Raw genomic sequence first — 27,213 nt, 5'->3', positions numbered from 1 at the left:
GTATTGGAAGGTGAGGACCGCCCACTTGATGGCCAGGCACTCCTTTTTAATGGTGCTGTACATACTTTCATGCATCGAGAGCTTGCAGCTGATGTACAGCCAGTTTTTGGTCTTGGGCCTCGGGCAAGCCGCAATCGCGGCAGTCTTGTCAATTTGGGGACACACCTGCCCATGACCCAAGTAGAACCCCAGATACCGTACTTGGATTAGATTAGATAAAACTTTATTGATCCCTTTGGGCGGGTTCCCTCAGGGAAATTAAGATTCCAGCAGTACTTCCACCTGCCCAATTGCACATTTTTTCGGTTTAGCTGTGAGACCCACATGCCTCAGTGACTCTAGGACAGCCCTAAGGTGTTCAAGGTACCGAGGCCAATCATTACTGTGCACGATAATGTTGTCGAGGTACATTGCCACATAGGCAGCATGGGGATGGAGGATCTTGTCTATGAGCTGCTGGAATGTGGCGGGAGCCCCAAATAACCCAGAAAGAAGCGTGACAAACTGGGGTAATCCAAACGGTATGGAAAAGGCTGTTTTCTTTTGGGATAGAGGAGTCAAGGGGATCTGCCAATATCCCTTTGTTAAATCCAGTGTTGAATAAAAGTGAGCAGCACCTAACCGATCAAGCAGCTAATCAATGCGAGGCATTGGGAATGTGTCGAATTTAGACACCACATTGACTTTTCTATAGTCTACAAAGAACTGGAACGATCTATCAGTCTTGGGTACCAGGACTGCTGGGCTGCTCCAGTCACTGTGTGATTCCTCAGTCACTGTGTGATTCCTCAATCACAGACACCGAAGGAGAATACGGGAGGAACCACTGGTGCGGCGGGCCGGCTGTGGGGAGCTGGCTCCTATCTCTGTGGTGGGGGAATGGGGTGGGGACGGGAAGAGAAGGGGGGAGAGAGAGAAGAGGCGACCTGTCCGCCTGCTGTCGGAACGGCCGTCAGATGGCCCTCCACCAACTTGATGGCTTGCTCCAGTGACCCTGAGCGATGACGCTGGACCCACTCTGCCGTTCCTTCTGGAAGTTGAGCGTTAAACTGTTCTAGTGTCACCAGATCAATGATCCTGTTGGTTTCATGCTCGTGCACCCTCAGCCGCTGTTGGCCGAATGCAAACGGCCAGCTGACCTCCAACATCAGTGTCCAGAAGCACTGGTGATGTTGCTCTGGAGAGTGGCCGACACATTGCAGGATGGCTGTCTTCAGGTCGGTCTATATGAGCTGGCTGTCGGTGGCAAGCTGCTGCGTGGTGGGCTGTGCGCTGTGCGCTGCTCGACTGGCCACCTCCACACTTCGGTTGCTGGCTTGAAGAGAGCGATTAAAGCCTTCTGTATCATTGTACGGGCCCATCTTTGTGAGGGTGATGTGGGGAGGGTCCGCTGCGGTCGAGGTCCCCGACGACACAAGCAGATGCCAGAACACCTGGCGATCTTCCTGCTTGGCCAGTATCAAGGCTTCAAAGCATTGCTCTTGTTCCTTCCGGAGGGCAGTCAGCGCTTGATTCTGGTTCTGCTGGGTAGTAGCGAGGGCATGGATAAGATCCTTAAATGGGGAAGGCTTCATGTGGTGGTTCCCTTTGGCACCACTCTAATATGTCCTTCATGTGGGTGGAGTACAGAAGCATGGCAGGCGAGAGATGACGTTCACACACACCTTTTATTTTTGTGTTTGTTTTTCAGCTTTAACGTCTTTTTAGGTACACAGACATGTGCGTACACACAGTTGCGTTTTATTCTGGGGAGATCTCTTCTCTCTGCTCTCTCCCTCTTTTTCTGTTCTCCACGTCACTGCAACAAACACACACAACATTAATTGACAACATGTGCATTAAACTTTGCCACTCACCTTCCCTGGCCCTGCCCTGCATTCACAAACTGACACTAAGCCATGCCCCCACTGCCACAAATACGTTTGAAGTTCTTCATACTAACTGTCCAGGTTTTTGTGTCATGCCAAGATAATCATTATAAAGAATCACGACGCCTCCTCCTCTGCCAGTTAGACGAGGCTGGTGTGTATAACTGTAACCAGGAGGACTAGTTTCATTTAATGCTACAAACTCCTTTGATTTTATCTGTTTCTGTTAAACACAGTACATTAAACTGCTGATCAGTAAGAAGTTCTTTAACAGTTCGTGCTTCAGACATAAGAAAGAAAATATTTAAGAGTCTTACCTTTTAGGTCAAAGGTGCTGGCAGCAGCTGTACAGTCAGTATGATGTAATTTTATATTAATTAGATTATTAGAACAAACTCTGAATATTTCTACTTTTTTGTATAGCTCGGGGAACCGGCTCAGTCTCAATGTAATGGAACCTGTGTGATGACTCTGTGCCCGTAGCAGACAGACAGTTTAGCCTGTTCGTCTGCTCCCTGGCCTTGGCTCTGGATTGTCATGGATTAACTAGGCCTGTTCTGAGACTATGAGCTATGCTGCGAGAAATGAGAGCAGCACCTTCCCGAGTAGGATGGATACAGTCCTGCCCTAACAGATTTGTTGTTTGATCTTTAGCTGCGTGAGGACATGAAAACTGAGACATCCATGGATAGAGAGACCTCAGAAGCCTGTGTGAAGAAAGAGGAGACGCTGGAGCTGAAAATCTACAACTATGGAGACGATCTCGACAACCCACCTGAAGGTCTCTCCGTTAAAGCGGATGATCCTGACAATAAAGACTATCTCTGTAAGACAACAGGCCACTCTGGTGTTAAGTAACACTCACTGTTTATTCTGCCCTGCACACTATCTGGTGCACTAAAAGTGCAATACAGTACATTTGGGATGTAGCCTCAGTCTCTCTTTTATAATTTTAATCAACAAATTGTGACATTTGAAATTTAGATGTTTTTATTGATGAAAGTATGAACTTTTTTATAGTGTGTGTAACATGGTAGGAAGGAGTGAGAGAAACATTATTTATTTATTTATTTATTTATTTATTTAAAAATACTTTAGTCGTTATAAACCCATGATGTTAACCTGAACAAAATAAGTATGGAATATCACATGATGGGTGTGTATAAAAATTTATGCCGCGTGATTTATTTTCATATAACAGCATGGCCCAAAGTGTACGAGTCCCCTCAAACCATAGTGATTTGCTTGTTATTGCAATTTTTAATTTATTAATGAATGACACACTGAATGTTTTATTTGTTTCTGCTTACATTTAATGTTGCAGAATGTCTGTCATTCTCTCCTGTGTTTTATTCTGAGACTAAAAAAAATGTGGGATGTCTTGTGACTGAGAGACCAGAAAGCACAAAGTCCTCTGTCCTGAAGAGACTTACATCTTGGGAAACTTACTGACTGATACCTGGGTCTCCTTCCATAAATGTTAAATAAATGTGTCCTAACGTCTTGACCACATTAGAATATTATAGTTTGGAGGGGTTTTTTTTTTCCCCTCTTTCTTCCACCCATTTTCTGTCCAGTGTGGTCACCTGCTAGTATCCACCCACTAGCCAGGTCTCTCTAACCATGTGAGTGAAGGCTAACACGTGCTTCCTCCAAGACATGTAAAGCCATCAAACTCCTCTTTTTCAATTGCAGCTCATGCTGTGTTGCATGATAGCAAAACACACCTGGAGGACAGTGCGATGTGTTCTCTGCCCCACATGCATAAGCTCGCAGAAGATCCCAACCAGCCGTGATTTAATAGGGGACAGAGAGAATGCCCCTCATTATGCCTCTGGAATGGGATGTTCAATAAGAGACAGTGGGTGCGAAAGACAGGAGTCCAAATATACGGATTTTGGGGCATTACAGTGGCGCAGCTTGAGGGTCCTGGATTCACTTCTAAGCTTGGATTGCTGTCTGTGCGAAGTTTTGCAAGTCCCCCCCGTCACTGTAGGTTTCCTCTGGGTCCACTGGTTTCTTCTTCAGCAAATGGTTATGCTATTCGGTGTGTGTGGTGTTTTTTTTTTTTTTTTTTTTTTTTAATTAAATATGAATTCTAGATGTATGGCATTGGGGGGAAAAATGTCTAGATTTAGAAATGCCATAATTGTCAGCAAGCTCAAATAGAGATGTGCGTTGGACTATTTATTTATTTACTTGCTTTCTTACTGACTGTGTGGACAGTTAATTTTGTTTGTACCTGCATGTGATTTCATAACAAATTTGGGAAATTCTGTTTCCCAGAAGACAAGCAAACAAGTAGCTGAATTTAAAACAACCCTGACCAGGCAAGTCCTAAGAATACTGTAAATATGTCATGCAGTGCCACAGTCATGTTAATGAACATTTGTTTTATTTTGCCCTGCAAGCTTCGTATCTGACCACTTGTTTACTACCACAAGGAAGTAAAAAAATTCATACTCGTGTCCAGTACTGGCACAAAATATGGAAATGCCTAAGAAAAGATTGATTTTGCATACTTAATCAGTGCAAATGACATCAGAATCTGCACTGAAGGCAACTGAAATACATTATGAAGATACAGAGACACCTTTAACCACAATTTTATACTTTAACCATGAAAACACTAGTAGTTTTGGCCATCGTTGTGTGATAAACATCATGATAAAAATACTGGAAATAGTATCTCTTTTTGTCTAGTTTAGCCCCAAAAACCACCTTAATCACTCCTTGTTGGGCAATCCTACCATGATATGCTAATTATTTCTTCTTGCAGATGATACAGTGCCTTGAAAAAGTATTCATACCCCTTTAACTTTCACATTTTTCCACCTTACAACCATGAACTTAAAAGTTTTTTATTGAGATTTTATGTGATGGACCAACACAGAGTAGCACATAATTGTGAAGTAAAACGAAAATGATAAATGGTCTTCAAAATTTTAAACAAATAAAAATCTGAAAAATGTGGTGTGCATTAGTATTCAGCCCCCTGGACTCTGATACCTCTCAATACAATCCAGTGCAATCAATTGCCTTCAGAAGTCGTCTAATTAGTTAATAGAGTCCTACTGTGTGTAATTTACTCTTAGCATAAATACACTTGTTCTGTGAAGGCCTCAGTGATTTGTTAGAGAACACTGAAGAACAAACAGCATCATGAAGACCAAAGAACTCACCAGACAGGTCAGGGATAAAGTTCTGGAGAAGTTTAAAGCAGGGTTAGGTTATAAAAAAAATATCCCAAGCTCTGAACATTTCAAGAAGCACTGTTCAATCCATCATTCAAAAATGGAAAAAGTAGGGTTAGGAAGACACTTTCAGCAGAAGGCCTCAAAGGTCATGTGTCAGTGCGCAAAACTTTTGTTGAGAGGTGGAAATAAGCAGAAGAGCCTTAACTGGGCAAAAATTCACAGGAGTTGGACTTCTGAGCAGTGGAAAAGGGTCTTGTTCTCAGATGAGAAGAAATTTGAATTATTTGGCAACGCTATCCAACAGTAAGTCCGGTGCAGAAAGGGAGAAAGATACAAGGCAAACTGTATTTCTCCCACAGTAAAACATGGCGGAGGGGTCCTGCAAGTATGGGGAACCATCACCTACAATGGAGTTGGTCATCTCTACAAAATAGATGGGACCCTCACTGCTGACAAGTACAGACAAATTCTTATCCATCATGCTGTGCCTTCTGGAAGAGCTCTCATTGGCAACAACTTTATCTTCCAGCAAGATAATGACCCAAAAAACACAGCCAGGGTGGTTAAGCAGTATTTACAAAACAAAGAGCAAGATGGCAGCTTGACAATTCTTGATTGGCCAGCCCAAAGTCCTGACGAATATAATTGAGCAAGTCTGGAACTACATGGAGCGAGAGAAGGTGAAAAGGGCTCCTTCAAACCTGCCACAGCTCTGGGAAGTGTTGCAAGACATATGGAGATCAATTCCACTTGATTTTATTCATAAACTTTGATAGCATGCCTGATCGTGTCAGTGCACTTCAGTGTCAAGGGGTTCCATACCAAATATTGATAATATTTTAGAATGATTTACTCTGGTTTCTTGTAACATTTGTTTATGATGAAAATGTTTAGTTTATTAAGAGAACTTGAGAACAAAAGGTCAAATTGTGTGGTGTTTTGTCATTTTGGTAGGTGTTTCCATATTTTGTGCCAATACTGGTACCTTGTTGTGTCCTGTTTGATCTCAGTCCTGATGGACACCTCTAGTCTCAACCAGATGCTCAGTGAACCTTACTGGCAAACTTTCTTAGGATAATCTTTATACAGTACTAATGTGCTGTATATGGTCTTAGATAGACACACAGATTGCACACACATTTGGGCCTCATTTCTTCCTGTTGTGTTTTCTCTACTCCCAGACTGTGAAGTTTGCAAATCCTTCTTCCTCAACAAATGTGAGGTTCATGGACCACCCCTCTTCATCCCAGATACTCCTGTTCCCATGGGAGTCCCTGACCGAGCCAGACAAACTCTTCCTCCTGGGCTAGAAATCCAGAAGTCCAGTATTCCTGATGCAGGCCTGGGAGTGTTTAATAAGGGGGAGACTGTTCCAGTAGGTGCACACTTCGGACCCTGCCAGGGAGAGCTGGTGAACAGAGAAGAAGCCAGGAACAGTGGAGACTCCTCGGTTGTGAGTTTGTCATAAATTTTATTATAAAGATTGTATCTTTTTATGTAACAAAATATGATGACTAGATGAAGGTAGCTCCAATTAATATCAGTTTCTTCTTGCAGATGATACAGTGCCTTGAAAAAGTATTCATACCCCTTGAACTTTTTCACATTTTTCCACCTTACAACCACGAACTTAAAATTTTTTTCTTGAGATTTTATGTGATAGACCAACACAGAGTAGCACATAATTGTGAAGTGAAATGAAAATTATAAATGGTCTTCAAAATTTTAAACAAATAAAAATCTGAAAAATGTGATGTGCATTAGTATTCAGCCCCCCCGCATCAATACTTTGTAGAGCCACCTTTTGCTGCAATTACAGCTGCAAGTCTTTTGTGGTATGTCTCTACCAGCTTTGCACATCTAGACACTGAAATTTTTGCCCATTCTTCTTTGCAAAATAGCTCAAGCTCAGCCAGATTGGATGGAGAGCGTCTGTGAACAGCAATTTTCAAGTCTTGCCACAGATGCTCAATGGGATTTAGGTCTGGACTTTGACTGGGCCATTCGAACACATGAATATTCTTTGATCTAAACCATTCCATTGTAGCTCTGGCTGTATGTTTAGGGTCATTGTCTTGCTGGAAGGTGAATCTCTTTCCCAGTCTCAAGTCTTTTGCAGCCTCCAACAGGTTTTCTTCCAGGATTGCCCTGTATTTAGCTCCATCCATCTTCCCATCAACTCTAACCAGCTTCCCTGTCCCTGCTGAAGAAAAGCATCCCCATAGCATGATGCTGCCACCACCATGTTTCACAGTGGGGATGGTGTGTGCAGGGTGATGAGCAGTGTTAGTTTTCCACCACACATAGCGCTTTGCATTTAGGCCAAAAAGTTCAACTTTGGTCTCATCTGACCAAAGCACCTTCTTCCACATGTTTGCTGTGCCCCCTACATGGTTTCTGGCAAACTGCAAATGGGACTTCTTATGCCTGTCTTTCAAAAATGTCTTTCTTCTTGCTACTCTTCCAAAAAGGCCAGATTTGTGGAGTGTACGACTTATAGTTGTCCTGTGCACAGATTCTCCCACCTGAGCTGTGGATTTCTGCAGCTCCTCCAGAGTGATCATGGGCCTCTTGGCTGCTTCTCTGACCAGTGCTCTCCTTGCTCGCTCTGTCAGTTTAGGTGGACGGCCATGTCTTGGTAGGTTTGCGGTTGTGCCATACTTTTTCCATTTTTGAATGATGGATTGAACAGTGCTTCTTGAGATGTTCAGAGCTTGGGATATTTTTTTTATAACCTAACCCTGCTTTAAACTTCTCCAGAACTTTATCCCTGACCTGTCTGGTGAGTTCTTTGGTCTTCATGATGCTGTTTGTTTTTCAGTGTTCTCTAACAAACCACTGAGGCCTTCACAGAACAAGTGTATTTATGCTGAGAGTAAATTACACACAGTAGGACTCTATTAACTAATTAGATGACTTCTGAAGGCAGTTGATTGCACTAGATTGTATTTAGAGGTATCGGAGTCCAGGGGGCTGAATACTAATGCACACCACATTTTTCAGATTTTTATTTGTTTAAAATTTTGAAGACCATTTATCATTTTCGTTTCACTTCACAATTATGTGCTACTCTGTGTTGGTCTCATCTCATTATCTCTAGCCACTTTATCCTGTTCTACAGGGTCGTAGGCAAGCTGGAGCCTATCCCAGCTGACTACAGGCGAAAGGCGGGGTACACCCTGGACAAGTCGCCAGGTCATCACAGGGCTGACACATAGACCAACACAGAGTCTGTGTCTATCACATAAAATCTCAGTAAAAAATTTTAAGTTTGTGGTTGTAAGGTGGAAAAATGTGAAAGTTCAAGGGGTATGAATACTTTTTCAAGGCACTGTATGTGGAGTAGTGGTGTAAATCGCAAGTTTGATCACAATGCGATCCGACATTGGTTCTTTTAGCCAGTGTGGTGGAGCTTACCTGTTAATAAAAATACTAGTTACACCTCAGTGCTCAAGTAAATAAAGTAATGCTCAAGCAAATATTTCTTTATTGTATAATATAATTATTAATGAATGTCCCATAAAATCACAAGCCCAAGTAGTCACCAACATGGGTCCTCCCATAACGACTTCTAAACATGATCAGCTTCCTGTATTACACAAAATATTGGTAATCAACATTCCATTATAATCTGTTTTCCCAAATGCAGTTGAGAAAAACTGTACCAAGTTTTTCTTGACTCTGCTGCATGCACAACACGGTAGCTGCTTCTCTCTCTCTCTCTCTCTCTCCCTCTCACACACACACACACACACACACACACACACACACACACACACACACACAAGGAACGTATTCATTTATACTTGGTTTGTTTCTTTTCTAAAATGTCGAGGATAAACAGAGAAGCATGACACTACAGGATTTGAACAGATACTCATCTCATCTCATTATCTCTAGCCGCTTTATCCTGTTCTACAGGGTCGCAGGCAAGCTGGAGCCTATCCCAGCTGACTACGGGCGAAAGGCAGGGTACACCCTGGACAAGTCGCCAGGTCATTGAACAGATACTGTTAACTATAATTAATGCTAAAGTGAATATAAAACTTGTTACCACACCAACGAGCCAATGGTTTTCGATGCTGCAAAATTTGCCACTATCCGAGTTGGTTTGATGCTGGGGTCTGCAGTTGGTGTGACATTGTTTAATTTCCGTGAATTCACAAATTCAGACAAAATATAATTTGAACATCAGTTCAGTGAGGGTTGATTAGATACGTACTAGGGCTGTGCCGATAGACGATGCCATCGTCCATCGACGATGGTGGTCATCCATCACGATGGAGAGCCACCATCGTGATACCACGCCCCCTCCTGTCATAAACATGCATATACGGTATCATCTGGGCCTATTTAACCTAAAAAGTTAGTTTTTTGTTAGTTTAGTTAGTTAGTTTTGTTTAATATATAAATATATTATTTAACATGTAATTATATATAAATACATAATTATATAATTCATTATAAAGTAATATTACCGCTTGTTCACGTAGGCTATGGTGCAGGGACGTGCTAGTGAACATAACGTGGTTACACAAATACAGTATGCTACTAATAAATTTTGACTTCATTTTTTAGCCTACACTATACTTTTAATGTAAAATTTGTCATGTTGTTCAAACAAATAGCCACTATTAACCACTTCAGTCGGGAAATATTGCACCTTATCAAACGGCAGTGAAACGCAGACTTCGGCAGAAGTCAAATAACTTTAATCTGGTAAATAGGCCTACTTTCAGACACAAAATGGTCCACTCTAAACCATAATGTCAAACCAAATGGAAGAATGAAGGTGATTCTGATAAATGTGGGACGACAGTAAAAAAAAAAAAAATTAAATCATGATTTTAAAAGCTGGCGCAATAATTCAAACACTAATAAATTGGAAAAATTAGCGCGTTCAAGTGCGCACTAAAGGCCGAACCGCATCTTCAATTGATATGGTGTAAATAAACAATGAGTAATAGCTTAAGTGTAGTTTCTTCTCATAGTTTGAATACTAGTCTTTCATTGTTAGAGCAGATTAATATCTTACCGTGATCAGTGAGTGCTCGGGGAGGTTCGTTTCCACCTGCGCTTTGCGCAGCTCATTTCTACGAAGCCAGCTGTGCGCAAACGCAGTGTTGACTGCTCGGCAAACTCCAAACGCTCGGTCTGTAGGCCCTCTGTTGCGCAAGCGAGTTGGTTATGGCCAGGTTCAAATTGTGCCCAAAACAACTTAACCACGGCCATTTCAATTGCCTGATGGCTGTGACAATATTCGCCCCGTTGTTATGCAGGCGATCTTTTTCTCCTCTATTTTCCATTCGGCAAGTGTCTCGCGCAATGCGTCTTCTAAATTGTCCGCTGAATGTGTCTCTGGCATGAAACTCGTCTGCAGGCATTTGGACTGCATTGCCCACTCTCGGTCCACATAATGTATGGTAGCTGACACATAGGACATCATGTTGCAGCTGGACCACATATCCGTTATCAAGGCCAAATATTCCACATCACCTAGCGCTTTTTTTCTTTACGTGCCAAAGCCTCGGATGAGTATCTAATACTTTTAATAATATATTTAATAATGTGGTATTAAAATCCCCCCCCCCGCCCACGATATGATCGTCCATCACGATGTTTGCACTGTAAACATCGTCGATGCCAATTAAGGGGACATCGCACAGCCCTAATACGTACAGTATATACCCGGTGTGCTGTGAGACAAAGTAAAGTGTGCTGTGGAATTTTGAGCAACCCCATGCATTTTTATGCAGGCTCATGAAATAATATTTTTTAAAATAGAACAATGACTGTACTTTTCCTTAAAAATGTTTGTAGGTAGTCACTTACTTTGAACTTTTACATTTTTTAAATCTAAATGGCCTTTTAATCCCATTTTGAAAATAAATTTGGGTCCAGGGAGGAGGATTATTATTGTAGTGACCAGAAAAGGCAGTCGCTTTAGTTGTTGCCAGTTCCACGGAGCCTTGCCAGAGTGCAAAGGCTCATAGGGCTGTTAATGTTTAAGCTTAGAGAGCATTAGGGGCTAAATAGCAATGAGCCACCTTGACCAAGACTCCTGCAGTAATAACCACCTCTGTCCAGTATTTCTGATAGGCATGTATCTTGTAGTAAAATAAAACATCTAGAATAGGGATGCAAATTATCGATTAATTCATTAATCGTTAGTTGATTGACCTTATCGATCGATTAACGATTAACTGATAAACGACTTTTTTCCTGAGAACATACATTTCTCACGGTGTCTTTAATGTAAAGCAAAATATTGCTTATATACTGAATAAAAAATGCACGTTATATTCCTCAATTAATGTTTTATTGTACCAGTTGGGATATGGTACAGATAATGACATTTAACCAAAATAAATTCTGCACAGAAAATTGAAATACATAAATAATTGTGCACTGGCTCACCTGTTGCATGTGAAACATTAAGCAACATAAAATAAATTTTAAATCTATACAATATGGGCTTAGCCTACATAATATTAAGCCTACATATAATTATCTGGTAAAGTACTTATATGAAAAACTTGAAACATTAGCAGCAGCACTTAAAATCCCCCTTGTTCTGAGAAAGGTAACAGTAAGATTACTAGCCGTGGAAACTTGCAGTAACATGTGGTACTGAACACAACTTAAATCGTCCCTGAGGAAGGTGACAGTAAAATTAGAGGGCCTCTATTAAACAATTAAATGAAGATATAGGCTACCTCTCCTGAAACAAAAACATTCCTGTTTCAATGTGTTTTCAATAGACTCCTGACCTAGACCCCTGTATTTTTGTTCAGAAAATAAGCATATTAACATGGTCTGGAGTAAGTCGTGTGTGCAGCCTGCTTACAGTGAGGCCAGCTGCTGAGAATACATGTTCAGATGAGACAGACGTGCCCGGTATGCACAGATATCGTCGTGCTACATTTGCCAGCCTCGGGAATTGCCCTTCATTGACTTTCCACCATTCTGTGGGACTGGAATCAAGAAGTGGTGAGGGATCCTTGAGAAACATGCCCACTTCTTTTTCTGTGTCATTGTTGCAGCTGGTGGTATAGTTTTCACCCAGTAGAAGAGTCATAGCAGAAGTGTGCCTCTGAAGTGCAGCTCCCTGGACTTGCACATCATCTCCAGTGGTGGCTTCATCATCTCTAGATGTGCAGCTCACATGTTCTGCCATAGCCAGTTCAAGCAGCTTGGAATGAGCTGAGATCCTGCTTGCTGGCACCAGAAAATCCCAGGTGCTTATGCCGTGGGTCCAGCATCATTGCTATCATTGGCGTTGTTGATGTGAGGTCTTCAGACTCAACCTGTTAAAATTAAATAAAGGAGAAAGCTAGCATCAGAGTTTTATTTAATAAGGTTTGACATGACAAGGGTACTGTAACAACTGCATAAAAAAGCAGTTTATACTGTGACAATGTGTCAGTGATAAGTATTAAGTTATGCACCCCACAATCTGTTAATATAGAGCTCAAATGTGATGTTGATTGAGAATTTAATTAATTAATGGCCATAGCTTACCTTCATCCGTTCAACCAGTGAAGTGCGCACTTTAGATTTGAATTCCGCCACTCTGCTGCCATCTCCATCTGCCGTCTTGAGGTGTGTGTTGATCAGACTGAATGTGATTGGGTACGTGTTGGATATGGATACCTCAGTATCTGCAGACATTACAGTAGTTGCACATTTGAGAGCCTCCAGTGCCAGTGCCATGTCTTCCATCAGCTGCCAGAAGTCGTCTCTCAACTCCAGCGTCCTCGCATCTGTAAGCTTGGTCACTGAGCGGTCTGATAGTACAGCACACATGGCCCATCGCTGTTCTACGAGTCTGCCAAACATTTCACATACAGAGTTCCACCTGGTTTTGCAGGACTGAATGAGCCAGTGAGCTGGTAGCTGCATTTGTTTTTGTTTTTCATTGCTGGAGTGCTGTGGTGGAAGTGTTTCAACAACCTGCCAGCAGCTGCAATTACTCGGTTGACACCAGCAGCAGCGAATCCGTCATTGACGGCCAGATTTAAAGTATGTGCAAAGCACAAAACTGATTTCCAACTGACGTGTGGGGTTGTTTGCCGAGACAATGTTCCGAGCGTTGTCGTGAACACAGGCTATTATACGCCCGGTGAGTCCCTATGACTCCACAGCCTGGTTCAGTTTGTCAGCTAAATTATCAGCTGTATGTCTCTTGGAAAAGCTCTCGGTGAGAAGGACTGCTGACTTTACCTGCCAATCGTTTTCAATGTAGTGGCAAGTCACTGTAATGTAGCTTTCTGTAGTCAGTGCTGTCCAACAATCCATCGTCAAAGCCACATTAGCCGCAGCTAGCTGTGTTTTTAGCTCAGCCTTCTTGTTTTTGTAGCGTGCTTCCAGGCGGGTAGTTATGGTCGCTCGAGAAGGGATATTATAACCTGGCTCCATGAAGTGTGTTAACTCCCGAAATCCCTCCCCGTCAGTGGTGCTAATTGGCATCATATCTTTTTCGATCATGCCACAAATCCTCTGAGTAATGCCCTCAGCTTTCCTGTCGTCGCATACTCGCCTTCCCATCACCACGGCGATAGTCGGTTGTGAAGGCGATGGACTTCCTCCCTGCAACACGGCTGCATGCAGGTTTTGAAGGTGGTATCTTGGCGAACTTGTAGAGCTGCTGAACTTAAACGTAGTACCGCAGAGTTTACATTAAGCATCTTTGTCATCATTAATTAGTTTGAAATGCTCCCATACTCCACTCCGTTTTGACCGCCTCATGTTTGTGTGCCAGGTCTCTCGCCGCCTGCAAGAATCCCGCGTTACGTTCAAGTATGTTCGGTGTGGCCTAGATTAAGCAATGGCACCCTCAACTGGTGACACCATGACATTTCACTGAAAAAAACTCCTGTGGAAAATGGCCCTAGATTCAGTTAACCTACATTTAATTTAATCGATTAAATTCTTTTCGACAATTAACCAATAGTCGATTAACCGTTTACATTCCTAATCTAGAACCATGTTATGTACAGAGCATAGGAGATCACATAAGTCAACCAGTCCCTATCCCAGTCCACCATCCCACCCTGCCTGAAGTCCTCTACCACCTTCCATTGCCAAAAAAAAAGACAATTAGCAGCCTGAATGACCACTGTCCAGTGGCACTTACTCCCATCATCATGAAGCGCTTTAAGAAACTGGTTCAGACTTGCATCATTGCAAGTCCCCCACCCATGTTAGACAGACACCAGTATGCTTATAGAGCTAACAGGTCTACAGAGGACGCCATAGCCACAATTCTCCACACTGCCCTCGCTCACCTTGGGCAGTAGGAGAGCTATGCTAGGCTGCTCTTTGTGGACTTTAGCTCAGCATTCTCCCTCACAGACTGGTGTCCAAACTGACAGACCTGGGACTGTCCTAATCCATCTGCCTCTGGATAAAGAACTTCCTGTCTGATCGCTCACAGAGGGTGAGAGAAGGCCCCCACATCTCCTCAGCCTCAGCAATGGCTCCCCACTCTTCACCCTCTAGTCAAGTCAAGTTTATTTGTATATTGTTTTTAACAATAGACATTGTCGCAAAGCAGCTTTACTGAATTTGAATGACTTAAAACATGAGCTAATTTTATCCCTAATCTATCCCCAATGAGCAAACCTGTGGCGATGGTGGCAAGGAAAAACTCCCTCAGACAACATGAGAAAGAAACCTCGAGAGGAACCAGACTCAAAAGGGAATCCATCCTCATTTGGGTGATAAGAGACAATGTGATTATAACAGTTTTAACATGAAGTCAGTTTTGTTGATGTTCTAACTCTTCATTGATGGAAACTTGAGTGCAAAACTGTTCATGACAACTGCAGTCCTAAAGTTAGCAAGTCAACTGTAGTCCTCAGCCATAAAAGCATGACTGTAAATGTCCCAAGCATCTTCCAAGTGTGACTTTCAACTGTCCATATGGGGCCAACCTCCACAGGAGCGATGTGATGAAACTCCAACCAGATGTAGGGCATCAGGATGGATCAGGCAGGTCTGAGGAGCAGAAGAGGTCAGGATTGACATATAATTCAGAGGGGCAGATGGGCGGGGGAGCGGGGAGAGAAAGAGAGAGAAAACACAGGTTGTTGGGTATGCCCAATGTCACCTGATGAGTAGGAACAGTATACATTTTGCACTGAGTTTTTTCCCCAGAGTCCCAAGCAGGGGAACTGACAGCATCCATACATCCCAGTTTACCAAAACGCTCCATCTGAGGACCCTCCAGATCTACTCCTTTCTCTCTCAAACACTCTTAACAAAAGGTTTGGCTAAACAGATATGCTTTCAGCCTAGACTTAAACATTGAGACTGTTTCTGATTCCTGAACACGACTTGGAAGGCTGTTCCATAACTGTGGGGCTTTGTAAGAAAAGGCTCTGCCCCCTGATGTAGCCTTCACTATACGAGGTACCAGCAGATAGCCTGCACCTTTTGATCTAAGTAGGCATGGCAGGTCACAAAGGAACAGAAGTTCGCTCAGGTACTGTGGTGCGAGACCATTCAGTGCTTTCAAGGTCAATAGTAGTATTTTATAATCAATCCAAAATTTGATTGGGAGCCAATGTAGTGTGGATAAGACAGGTGATGTGGTCATATTTTCTAAAAAAAAAAAAGTTCCTCTACACTTACAACTGCACCCTGCTCACTCCCGTAATGGCATCATCCAATTTGCGGATGATACTACCAAAGTGGAGCTCATCTCTGGAGGAAGGAGTCTGCTTATCAGCACAAGGTGGAGCAGCTGTCTGGGTGGTGCTGAGACAACAAACCTGGTCCTCAACCACCAAAACCAAGGAGTTGATCATAGACTTCAGGAAAAAGAAAACGGACTTTCAGCCTATTCTCATCAGTGGGCAATGTGTGGAGAGGATCCTGGACTTCTGGTTCCTGGGGGTGCACATAGAGGAGGATCTGACCTGGAGCACTAATGCCACACAAGTGATAAAGAATGCACAGCAGAGACTTTACTTCCTGATGATCCTCAGGACGAACGACCTCACTCAAAAACTGCTTGTGTCCTTCTATTGTTGCTCCATAGAGAGCATACTTACATACTGCATCAGTATGTAGTTTGCCAGCTGCACAGGAGCAGAGAAGAAAGTGCTCCAGAGGGTTGTCACCACCACCCAGATGATCATCGGATGCCCTCTTCCCTGCCTGGAAGAGCTTTACAGTTCCTGCCGCCTCAAAAGAACCCTCCGTATATTAAAAGATCCGTCCCACCCCAGAAATTCTCTGTTTGAACTGCTGCCCTTGGGCAGGCAGTTCAGGTCAATTAAGAAATGGACAAATAGACCCCTTGCACATGACGTCACGCATCACGTGATAATTGACCCCCAGGTGAAAAGACACCAGCTTTTGTGTAAGCAAGGCTTAACCGGTCTTAAATATGGTTCATTTTTGTGCTGTTTTTGGTTGTTCCAGTTGTTTAAATCGAGGAATAGATAAAAGATATTACCATTTCCCTGCTATGAAGAAAAATGTTAACAAAGAGAAGCAAATGCTTCAAGAACAATGAAGAAATGAGTGGTTAAAGAGAATACAGCGAGAGGAGCTAAGCCTGAAAACTCCAGAGAAATTTGCAACTCTGTTTAAAATGTATTTAAAAAAAAAATAGACAGGCACAACAGAGTATGGAAGAGTTTGTTAAATCTCCTTTTATTTCTGTTCACATTCGAATCAGCTTTTTCATGAAAGTGTTCAGACAAAATCAAATGATTTTCTTACAGATGAACCAGCTTCCTTATTTGACATGGAAAACCCAGATTGGGCACCAAACAAACAACACTGACATAATTGGTTAAAAAACCCAACAAGGAGCGACATGCTCCTGATGCATCCTGAAAGAACAGACAAGATTAAGAGCGAAGAGCGCTGCAGCTTTGCTTCTGTTATCAGAGGATCTCGGTCCTGTGCAAAATGTCAACATGGAGCCAGAGTGTAGTAATGAACCTATAGTTTGAGAGAGTTCTACACAAAAACACTGAACTTTACAACAACTGCAGGCATGTGAAATGGAAATAAATCGACTAAGGCAGGAAAAACTATTTTGGATCAAATTGTTAGTGTCTGTTGCATACTTATCAACCTGTGTGACTCAGTTGTGCCTTTTGAATAGAGAATAAATGAAGAGGGAACTGAACATGAACAGTTTATTGAAATTATTATTACAAGGGTGATTATAGTTAGCTATATGACTGCAGCTACAACTGGAATGTGCTGATTCTGTTTGCATTTGTAATTATTGTACCATCCACTATTAGATAAAATTAAAATAAAATCATACAACATTATTAAAAAAACCCAAAATCTCTGAAGTATTATTATTTGTAAAATAACATTATCTTGCTCTAGACGTTCAAACAATCATAAATATCAATGTATAAATGAGTGCAAATAGCTCTGTAACTTGATGTCCTTGAGGTTGTTGAGACATGGCGGGCCAGGAATACCATCTAGCCCACAGTTCAAGTAGTAGTCCTTTGAGAGTAAATGCTCAGGCTTTTGCAGCATTCTGTTCCCTAAAGCTGATGACGGTAAAAATTCTTTACACAAAGGTTTTCTTGTTTATGTCGTGGGGTATGCGTTTTTTTTTTTTTTAACTGTTCTTCCATGTCCGGATTCTTCAGGAAAAGGAAAGTACATTCCAACATGTAGCTAACACTAGGCCACAAATCTGCACCGTCACTCCATTGGTTTTGAGGAATTTTGTACAGATCATAGCCACTAATAAACTCTAATTATTTCCATGCATCCTTCACTTCTTTATAACTAAGATTATCCAAGTAATCCGTTAGTTGAGCTTTTTTTAGCTGTAGTTTTCTTCAGACAACAGCAACAGATGTCTGACATCTTTGCTTGGCTTCAGTATGTGAACAGTATGTAAACAAAGTTTGCTTGTCCCCCAGGTATAGGGTAAGGTAGTGACCGTTGCTAACGTAAATGTGATGTCAGTGTAAGGGGTCTATAGACCGAAAAAGAGCTTCTACCCAAGAGCCATAACTGCACTTGTAATAGAAATTTCTAATAAACACTTCAGAACGCTTAGCAGTTGTTTTTTCAGTCATTTATTATGGTAAGGCATATAAAAGAAATCTAAGATAGAAAAGAAGAAGAAGAGTAGAAGACACCACTTCAGTGATGCCGAGAGTATGCATCACTAAAGTGTTGTTTTTTTGGCTGTATCTATTATACTTCTAAAGGCATTCGCTCACTGCTTGTGTCTTCATGTGATTGGCTCAAGATTTTCTATGAAGTTTTGCTAATGAGTGCACCTGGCATGCTTTGGTACGTGCAGGCAGATGCAAGCAGGGAGAACTCAAGCTCCCTGCTTATCACCACTGAGGTCAGGAGAGGGGGTTACATCATGAGAAGATGCATAGTTAGGACGAACTCAAGTACTCTGCTCATTACCACCAAGGTCACAGAAAAGCGATTACAGCATGTGGAAAACATCTCTTCTCAGTAACTAAGCCACTTTAGCTCAACATACAGAAACACAGAGAATAATAATGTTCATCCATTAAATTTCCCTCTCATTTCCCCTTTTTTATCCTATAAGATAATAATTGCTAAAAAAAAAAAGAACTGTACACAGTTTCAGTGATAAGAGTTCCCAGAGAGATTCGACTTAACACGTCATTGAGTGTATAGGGATAATGCTAAGGCTGTTTTTTATAAGAAACAGATGTCTTAAATAAATGCTAGCAAGCCATATACATAGATCAGGAATAATAGAACAGGAAACAATCATAATGAAAGTGTTTTAAGTCAGGACTAGTTTCATGTCAACTGTGCTGATGTCATCGAACGGTGGGTTATAGTCTTCGTGTGGGTTTGGAGGCCAGTCAGGCAAGTTGTCTGAGTCTATTTTCACCATCTGGTAACTGATATTTGTCAGCTGCCTCTGAAACACAGACATACAACATTGACAGAAAACAGGGAGCAAACATAGCATCACAATCACTAAGACCAGGACCGGTATGGTGGATAGAATTAGAGTCTACCATCCATTAAACCAATGCCACCAGCTGTCTTTGTCTCCTCTATGTTTGTCTGCTTGTAATTGTTCAGCAACCTTGCGCATCTTGTTCAGTGCCTCAGTGATGTTACCATGATTCCCGTCGCTTTCAGGAATGTACGTACAACAGTGTTCTCCCATCATGACACACACTCCACCTTCCTTTGCCAAAAGGATGTCGAGGGCCATGCAATTCTGTGTCGTCATTAATCTGAGTGCGGTCAATTCAGTTCTCATGCCCTCCATGGCCTCTATGGTTGAATTCACGAACTGTGCCAGTCTATAATGCACCACCTCAAGTTCATTCCAGAGTTGTGTTGTCCCGTACTGTGGAAACAGTGCCTGGAAGAATTTCTTCACCTTGGGTTGCAGCTGATGTTCTGGAAGAGGAAAATCATCGTCGACACTTCTGCACCGTCTGCCACTCGTCTCAGGGGTTGCTATTATTAGGTGGGCATCTAATTGGATCAGGGCACAAGTGCCTTTCCAATCTACCGGAAGAAAGTTATACACATGGTGACCACACTTCCACTGCCAGCCTGGGTAATAGAAGGTTGGACCTGCTAACTGAGTTAGATTCCTTCCTGGTCCTAAGTCATCTTCTACTGTTGCTTTTCTGCCTTGCTTGTAGAGTGCCACTTCGTCCTGTGCAGGTCACATTTGGATTTGGGACTGAACCTTGCACTGTGCAAATGGTTGAACACCTAGTTTCCTTGACCTTCCTTACGAGGTTAGAGTTTGGATTGCCCTTTCACCCTGCACATAAGGTATAATTTATCCCCTTTCCTGGTTCATTTACACTAATTTCTACCCTCGGGTCGTCTCCCCCACCTTGATACGTGACATTACAGCCTTTTTCTACATCATTACAGACGGCTTCCATCACGGCTCGCCATGCTTGCGCAGTATCTTCATCCGTTGTGTTGGCGATCTCGAACACGAATGGTTGTGTAACGGTGTGTGGCAGGGTTGAGCAAACTAGACAATTTGACCTGTTAGCTTGTTTAGCTGTAAAATTAGCATACTGCCAATACAAATTATGAGTTGGATGTCTCCCTCGTCTCGATTCTGTGTCAGTCTGGGTTCCCTGTATCGACCACCACACGAATCCTTAGTTTTAACGAGTTAGTTTGATACCTTGACCTGCATTATGTTGTGCACATATCAAGCATTGCTTGCAAAATTTTGCAGCATAATTTGAAAACCCTTTTGTGAACCATCTCTTTGTTACTTCTGCTACCATCCCCCCTTTTGACACATGGGTGAGCCCATGTGCCAATTTTGCATAGAAAGGGAACATGTGTTTTGGTAGACAGGGACGGCCCGAGGGACAAACCCAGACCGAGTTTGCAAAGATACAGCTGGCCCGTTTCCAGACTTATCTCTTGTCCTGGGTGGCAGTGCTCTGAAGGTTCGCTAGCTGTAAACAGGGGGTAGAAACCTGAGGAAAAGTAAGGTTAGAGGGTGAACTGGAAGCTGAGGCTGCACACTTAGCTGCCGCATCCGCCCTGGCATTTCCTTGAGACACAAGATCAGTATTGTTACAATGGGCAGCACACTTAGACACAGCAATGTCTCTAGGGAGTAGAACAGCATCCAACAACTCAGAGACCAGTTTATGATGTGCAGTGGGAGATCCTGTCCTAGTGAGAAAATGTCTGTGTTTCCAAATGGTGCCAAGATCGTGCACTACGCCAAATGCGTACCTGCTGTCTGTAAAAATATCGACAGACTGCCCTGCAGCCAATTTGCATGCCTCGATAAGGGCATAGAGCTCTGCAGCCTGCGCCAACAGGTTTGAGGGCAGACACGACGCCTTGAGGACCTCGTGATCTGAGACTACTGCAAAGCCTACTTTGTTCTTTCCTGTCTCTGAGTCTCTGGAGGCTGAACCATCCACATAGACGACCATGTCTGGATTTCCTAAAGGGTCGCTCTTTAAGTCTGCTCTGGGAGAATGTGACGGAGCAGCTCCGTCACTGACTGCAGCCAGCGCAACGCGCGCACACGTACTACACATCTCTCTTCCCCTCCCCGAACAATAGCGCAACCAAGGGTACACACTTGGTAGCACAAATGTAAAGACGCATACACGCAAACAGATGAAAACTTACCCAGGCTATAGAAACGCACCACCATAACCTACCCATCCGCTTCCAGCGGCAAAACTGGGCGGGAGAATAGGTGTCATTTATATGGAGGGATGATGTGGGGAAAGACGGGTCAGGTGATGCAAAAATAATATGTTTTAATAATAACGTCAATCTGGCCAAGGTCAAGCCATTTCTATAGTAGAGGGAAAGATGACCAAACGTGTATATTTTTGTGGGATGTTTGGGATGATTATTTATGGGAAAAACGGACACTACAATGAAGGGAAGCTGTTTTTTGTTTTTTTTTTTAGGCCTAGTGGGAGGGGCTACGGATATAAAAAGGGGCTGCCTGGGCCCTACTAGGAGAGTGTGGTGAGTTACAGAGAAGGTAACAGGGAGTCTTGTGTTGAATGGTCTTGTGCTGAGTTGAAGAGCTCATTTTTTTTCTCCCCCCATTTGTGTATATAGCGCATTTCTGCTTAATTTTTGTTTTATTTTGTTTCTTTCACGTTATTTGGATTTTGGGTTGTAAATACTGGCACTGCTTGCATCTGGTGAGGTGAGGACAATAAAGGAAAAGAAAAAAAAACCACAACCATATTTTCCGACTGAGCCTGTTTTTTTTTTTTTTTTTTTTTTTTTTTCGAAAGAACCCTGCAACATATGGTGTCAGAAGTGGGATGGCTAGTCAGAAAAAAACCCTCCTTCCCAGGCGCACCGGCCTGCGTTCGCAGCGGAGAGAGCAGCCAGCGGAAATGGCGGCCAGCGGTGCCGACCCAGAGTGGGAAATGGACAGAGAGGATGAGGAGGACACCTGGTGGGCCCGAGCTGTTCCTGCAGCCCCGGCAGCAACAGGCGAATCAGGAGGAGAGTTGGTGGTTATGATACAGGACTTTTTGGCAGCACAACAAAAGAGAGAGGAGGGCCTGCTGGCAGCGATCAGGGGCCTGAGGGCCTCTCTTCCATTGGCTCAACCTGCTGTCCCGCCACGCCAAAGGAATTTGCCAGGTGCCACTACCACACCCAGCACAATGACGGCCAGCAGTCCCAGAATGGAACTGCCCACACCAGCACCCCGACGTGTGCAGAGGGACACACCACCAGAGGCGTCATCAGCAGCATCTATCCTGTTTCCAGAGGCGGGCCAGCCAAGACCGGACTGGAGGCCCTATGGCGAGCCCAGAATTCTCCAATACTAACTTGGAGAGGACATTGAAAACTATCTACTACGCTGTGAGCGTATGGCAAAAACATGGCATTGGCCAGAGAGTGAGTGGGCATGCCGCCTTGTGCCACTGCTGACGGGGAAGGCGCTGGAGGCCTACATGGCGATGAACGAGGAGAGGGCCTACTGGTATCCAGACTTGAAGACGGCACTTCTGGCTAAATTTGACATCTCTCCAGAAACCTACCGGCAGCAGTTCAGGTCTATGACAGTGCCACCTGGTGAGAACCTGACTGAGGCATACCACCGCCTGAAGGGACTCTACCGGTGCTGGATACGGCCAGAGCAGCACATCAAGGAGCAGATCAGGGAGATCATCATCCTGGAGCAGCTACTGCAGGTCCTGTCGCCGGAAGTACGAACCTGGGTAAAGGAGCATGAGCCAGCAGAGGGGCTCACAGCTGCCAAGCTGGCAATGCAGTACCTCAACGCCCGGAGAGGGGTCCCAGCTTCACGCTCCACCAGTGCAACACCCCGACCAGCATTCCAGCCACCACAGTTATGGCCCGGGAGGAGAGAACATCGACCAGAGGTTCCAGGTACCACCACCAGCACTGCCCCAAACCAACTATGGTAAGGAGTTTGTGTGTTTTTATTGCCAGCAGCTAGGCCACAAAGCATCCGTTTGTCCTATACGGAAGGCAAAGGTCACTGGTGCCTGCTATGCACCACGTCCGGGGGGGGCGCAATGAAAATAACACCGGTCAAATGCAACACCATAAAATTGTCAGTATAAATGGGCAGCAGGTTACTGCTCTCTTGGACACTGGGAGTTTCACATCCCTGATTAAACGCTGCTTGGTGCCGGTGGGCTGTGTGGACTACAGCAGACAGACAAACATTTTGTGTGTGCATGGGGATAAGCATCCCTATCCCAAAGCGGACATAACAGTGACTACTGATGAACAATCTTACCTGTTGACTTTTGGTGTAGTTGAGAACTTGCCTGTTGACATCATTTTTGGACGTGATTTACCTCTGTTGATGAACTTACTGCATGAGAGGGAAGTCCCAGCAAAAACAGACAGTGTGGAGGAGGGAGATGCAAATGTGTCATGTCCTGTGATCACCTGAGCCCAAGCTAAAGGTGTCCAACCACTCCCAGACTTGGACAGTAGTCTGTGCGAGGGTGGCACTAAGGGCCCAAGAAAATCCTGTCACCAACGCCACTTTGAGAAGCAGCTGAGGCAAACTGAGCTGGAGGGGGAGAGTGCAGTTAAAGAAATGTGGGAAGTGCCTCAAAATATTTCTGAGCTGCAGAGGGAGGATAAAACTTTGGTAACATTGTTTGCTAAGGTGGGGAATGAGGCAAATGGAAGTTATATGAGGAGGGAAATGTTCATTCTGGATAATGATGTGCTGTATGCTGCTGATAGTGAACATAGGCGCCTGGTTATCCCTGCTAGCTGTAGACAACTAATCGTGCATCTAGCGCACACACTCCCATGGGCTGGACACCTTGGCCGTAACAAAACGTACATGCGCATCAGTTCACGTTTTTATTGGCCCTCCATGTACACAGACATCCAGGAATATTGCACCACATGTCCCACATGCCAGAAAACATGCCCTGGCCGCAAGTCTGACAGAGCATTCCTGCAATCACTTCCGGTCATCTCCATTCCATTTCACAGGATTGCAATGGACATTGTTGGGCCCTTGGTGAAAAGTAGCGGGGGTCACCAGTACATCTTAGTTGTATGTGACTATGCCACGCGTTTCCCTGAGGCCTTTCCCCTGCGGACCATCACTGCTCCCACGGTACTGCGGGCATTGGTGCAATTATTTTCCAGAGTGGGAATACCAGATGAGATCCTCACGGACCAAGGGACGAACTTCATGTCACGGTTGATGCAGCTTTTCCAGAAGCAACTGGGTATCACAGCCATTAAAACCACGCCCTACCATCCACAGACCGATGGCCTGGTGAAAGGATTCAACCAGACGCTGAAGAGGATGCTGCAGAAATTTGTGTATGATACTGGCAAAGACTGGGACAGATGGCTGCCTTTCCTGCTTTTTGCCTACCGGGAAGTTCCCCAGGCTTCAACCGGTTTTTCCCCATTCGAACTGTTGTATGGCTGCAGGGACCCTTGGACCTCCTACGAAAGAGCTGGGAAGAGCCCTCCACCACTTCAACCGACAGAGGAGTGGTGCAGTTTGTGCTGGAGATGAGGGACCGGCTGGAGAGATACCAGGAGGAGGCCAAGGTCAACCTGCAAGAGGCCCAGAAGGCCTGGTATGACCAACACGCCTGACACCGGGAGTTCCAGCCTGGCCAAAAAGTCCTGTTGCTGCTCCCCTCCTCCAACAGCAAGCTCCTGGCAAAATGGCAAGGGCCATACCACATCAACCGCAAGATGGGGCCGGTGACCTACGCAATACATCACCCAGACAGGAAAAAAAACAAACATATCATATCAACCTGCTGAAAGAGTGGAAAGAATGTGGTGTCCAGTCTCCAGAAAAGGCGCTGCTGGTGAGGGAGGTGAACCTGGAAGATGAGGATGAGGTGGAACCCAAAGAGCTAGCAGTGCCTGCTGCACCAGTGCTGGAGCACCTTGAACTGCAGCAAGCTGCACAGCTGATCGGGCTCTTCCAGGAGGTCCCTTCCCTCTTTGCGGCAAGGCCAGGCAAAACCACTCTGGTTGAACATGTGGTACGCCTTAAGGACAGCCGACCAGTCCGCCAACGTCCCTACCGTGTCCCACAACAGCTGGTGGGGAAATTGAAGCAGGAGATAGAGGAGATGCTGAAGGTTGGGGGTAATTGAGCCTTCCAACTCAGAATGATGCAGTCCGGTAGTCATCGTTTTCAAGAAGGATGGCTCACTGCGCATCTGTATTGACTTCAGAAAACTCAATTCCATTTCTGAGTTCGATGCATACCCCATGCCCAGAATTGACGAGTTGCTAGAAAAGATTGGAGCAGCCAGATACATCACCACTCTGGATCTGTGTAAGGGATACTGGCAGGTGCCCCTGGAGAAGTCATCCTGGCCATACACAGCATTCCAAACACCAGTGGGACTTTTCCAGTTTAAGGTGATGCCATTTGGCCTGCATGGAGCACCTGCCGCCTTCCAGCGACTGATGGACCGAGTCCTCCAGGGTTGCGACCACTGCAGTGCAGCCTATTTGGATGATGTGGTGATCTTCACCAATACCTGGGAGGAACATTGTGAACATCTCTCCCTGGTCCTGAGGAGAATCCAGGAGGGGGGACTGACCCTCAACCTTTCAAAGTGTGAGTGGGCCCAGCAAGAGACCCAATACCTAGGGTACCAACTGGGGTGAGGACAGGTGCGGGCCGCAAGTGGATAAGGTTGAAGCTATTCAGAACTCGCCTCAGCCCCGCACCAAGAAAGAGGTCCGGTCCTTCCTGGGATTGGCCGGTTGGTATAGACGGTTCGTGCCTCAGTTTGCCACCATTGCCGCCCCCCTCACAGCACTGACCAGCAAGGACCAGCGGAACCCCATAACCTGGTCCACGGACTGTGAAACCACTTTCCGAACCCTGAAGAGCTACCTGTGTTCCTCACCTGTTCTCCAGAGCCCCGATTTCAGTAAACGGTTTCTGGTTCAAGTGGACGCCTCTGCAGTGGGCCTTAGGGCAGTCCTGGCCCAAGGAGGCAGGGGAGAGGAACAACCAATTCTGTACCTAAGCCGCAAGCTGCAGCCATGTGAGACCAGGTATTCCACAGTGGAAAAAGAGGACCTGGCCATAAAGTGGGCACTGGAGAGCCTGAGGTACTACCTGCTCGGACAAGAGTTTGACCTGGAGACCGACCACAGAGCTCTAACCTGGATCAACTCCATAAAAGACCACAACAGCCGCCTAACTCATTGGTACCTCTCACTCCAGCCATACCGGTTCACCATCCGCCACCGAGCAGGCAAGGCCAACATGGTGGCAGACTACCTTTCGAGGTTGCTGCACATCGCCAACCTCCGGGAGGAGGGGGATAATGTGACGGAGCAGCCCCGTCACTGACTGCAGCCAGCGCAACGCACGCACACATACTACGCATCTTTCTTACCCTCCCCGAACAATAGCGCAACCAAGGGTGCACACTTGGCAGCACAAATGTAAAGACGCATACACACAAACAGATGAAAACTTACCCAGTCTATAGAAATGCACCGCCATAACCTACCCATCCGCTTCCAGCGGCAAAACCAGGTGGGAGAATAGGTGCCATTATATAGAGAGATGACGCGGGGGAAGACGGGTCAGGTGATGCAAAAATAATGTTTTAATAATAACGTCAATCTGGCCAAGATCAAGCCATTTCTATAGTAGAGGGAAAGATGACCAAACGTGTATATTTTTGTGGGATGTTTGGGATGATTATTAATGGGAAAAACGGACACTACAATGAAGGGAAGCTGTTTTTTTTTTTTTTGAGGCCTAGTGGGAGGGGCTACGGATATAAAAAAGGGGCTGCCTGGGCCTTACTAGGAGAGTGTGGTGAGTTACAGAGAAGGTAACAGGGAGTCTTGTGTTGAATGGTCTTGTGCTGAGTTGTTGAAGAGCTCATTTATTTTCTCCCCCCATTTGTTTATATAGCGCATTTCTGCTTAATTTTTGTTTTATTTTGTTTTTCACGTTATTTGGATTTTGGGTTGTAAATACTGGCACTGCTTGCATCTGGTGAGGTGAGGACAATAAAGGAAAGGAAAAAACCCACAACTATATTTTCCGACTGACCCTGTTTTTTTATTTTTATTTTTTGGGTTTTCGAAAGAACTCCGCAACGGGGAACAAAAATCGTTAGAGAGAGCAACATAGTTATGTGGTTCTC

General features: G+C 44.5%; 1 protein-coding gene across 5 annotated transcripts in view; it reads left to right on the top strand.

Moving 5' to 3' along the window:
- LOC132871001 (zinc finger protein OZF-like) overlaps nt 1–27,213 on the top strand; it is a 98,734-nt gene that overhangs the window by 46,159 nt on the left and 25,362 nt on the right. The window contains exons 2-3 of one of the 5 annotated variants that reach the window (XM_060905130.1): nt 2,523–2,694; nt 6,247–6,518. In XM_060905130.1, coding sequence (XP_060761113.1) covers nt 2,535–2,694; nt 6,247–6,518 — 432 coding nt within the window. In that variant the 5' untranslated portion in view covers nt 2,523–2,534. Of the gene's footprint in view, nt 1–2,522; nt 2,695–6,246; nt 6,519–27,213 lie in introns of those variants that run through there. The other 4 variants (XM_060905131.1, XM_060905135.1, XM_060905134.1 and 1 more) reach the window with 4 other exon arrangements.

Source organism: Neoarius graeffei, chromosome 22 (assembly GCF_027579695.1).
Source record: "Neoarius graeffei isolate fNeoGra1 chromosome 22, fNeoGra1.pri, whole genome shotgun sequence".
Taxonomy (NCBI): Eukaryota; Metazoa; Chordata; class Actinopteri; order Siluriformes; family Ariidae; genus Neoarius; species Neoarius graeffei.
The sequence above is the reverse complement of the archived record's forward strand: the minus strand, read 5'-3'. Positions and strand labels throughout refer to the sequence as shown.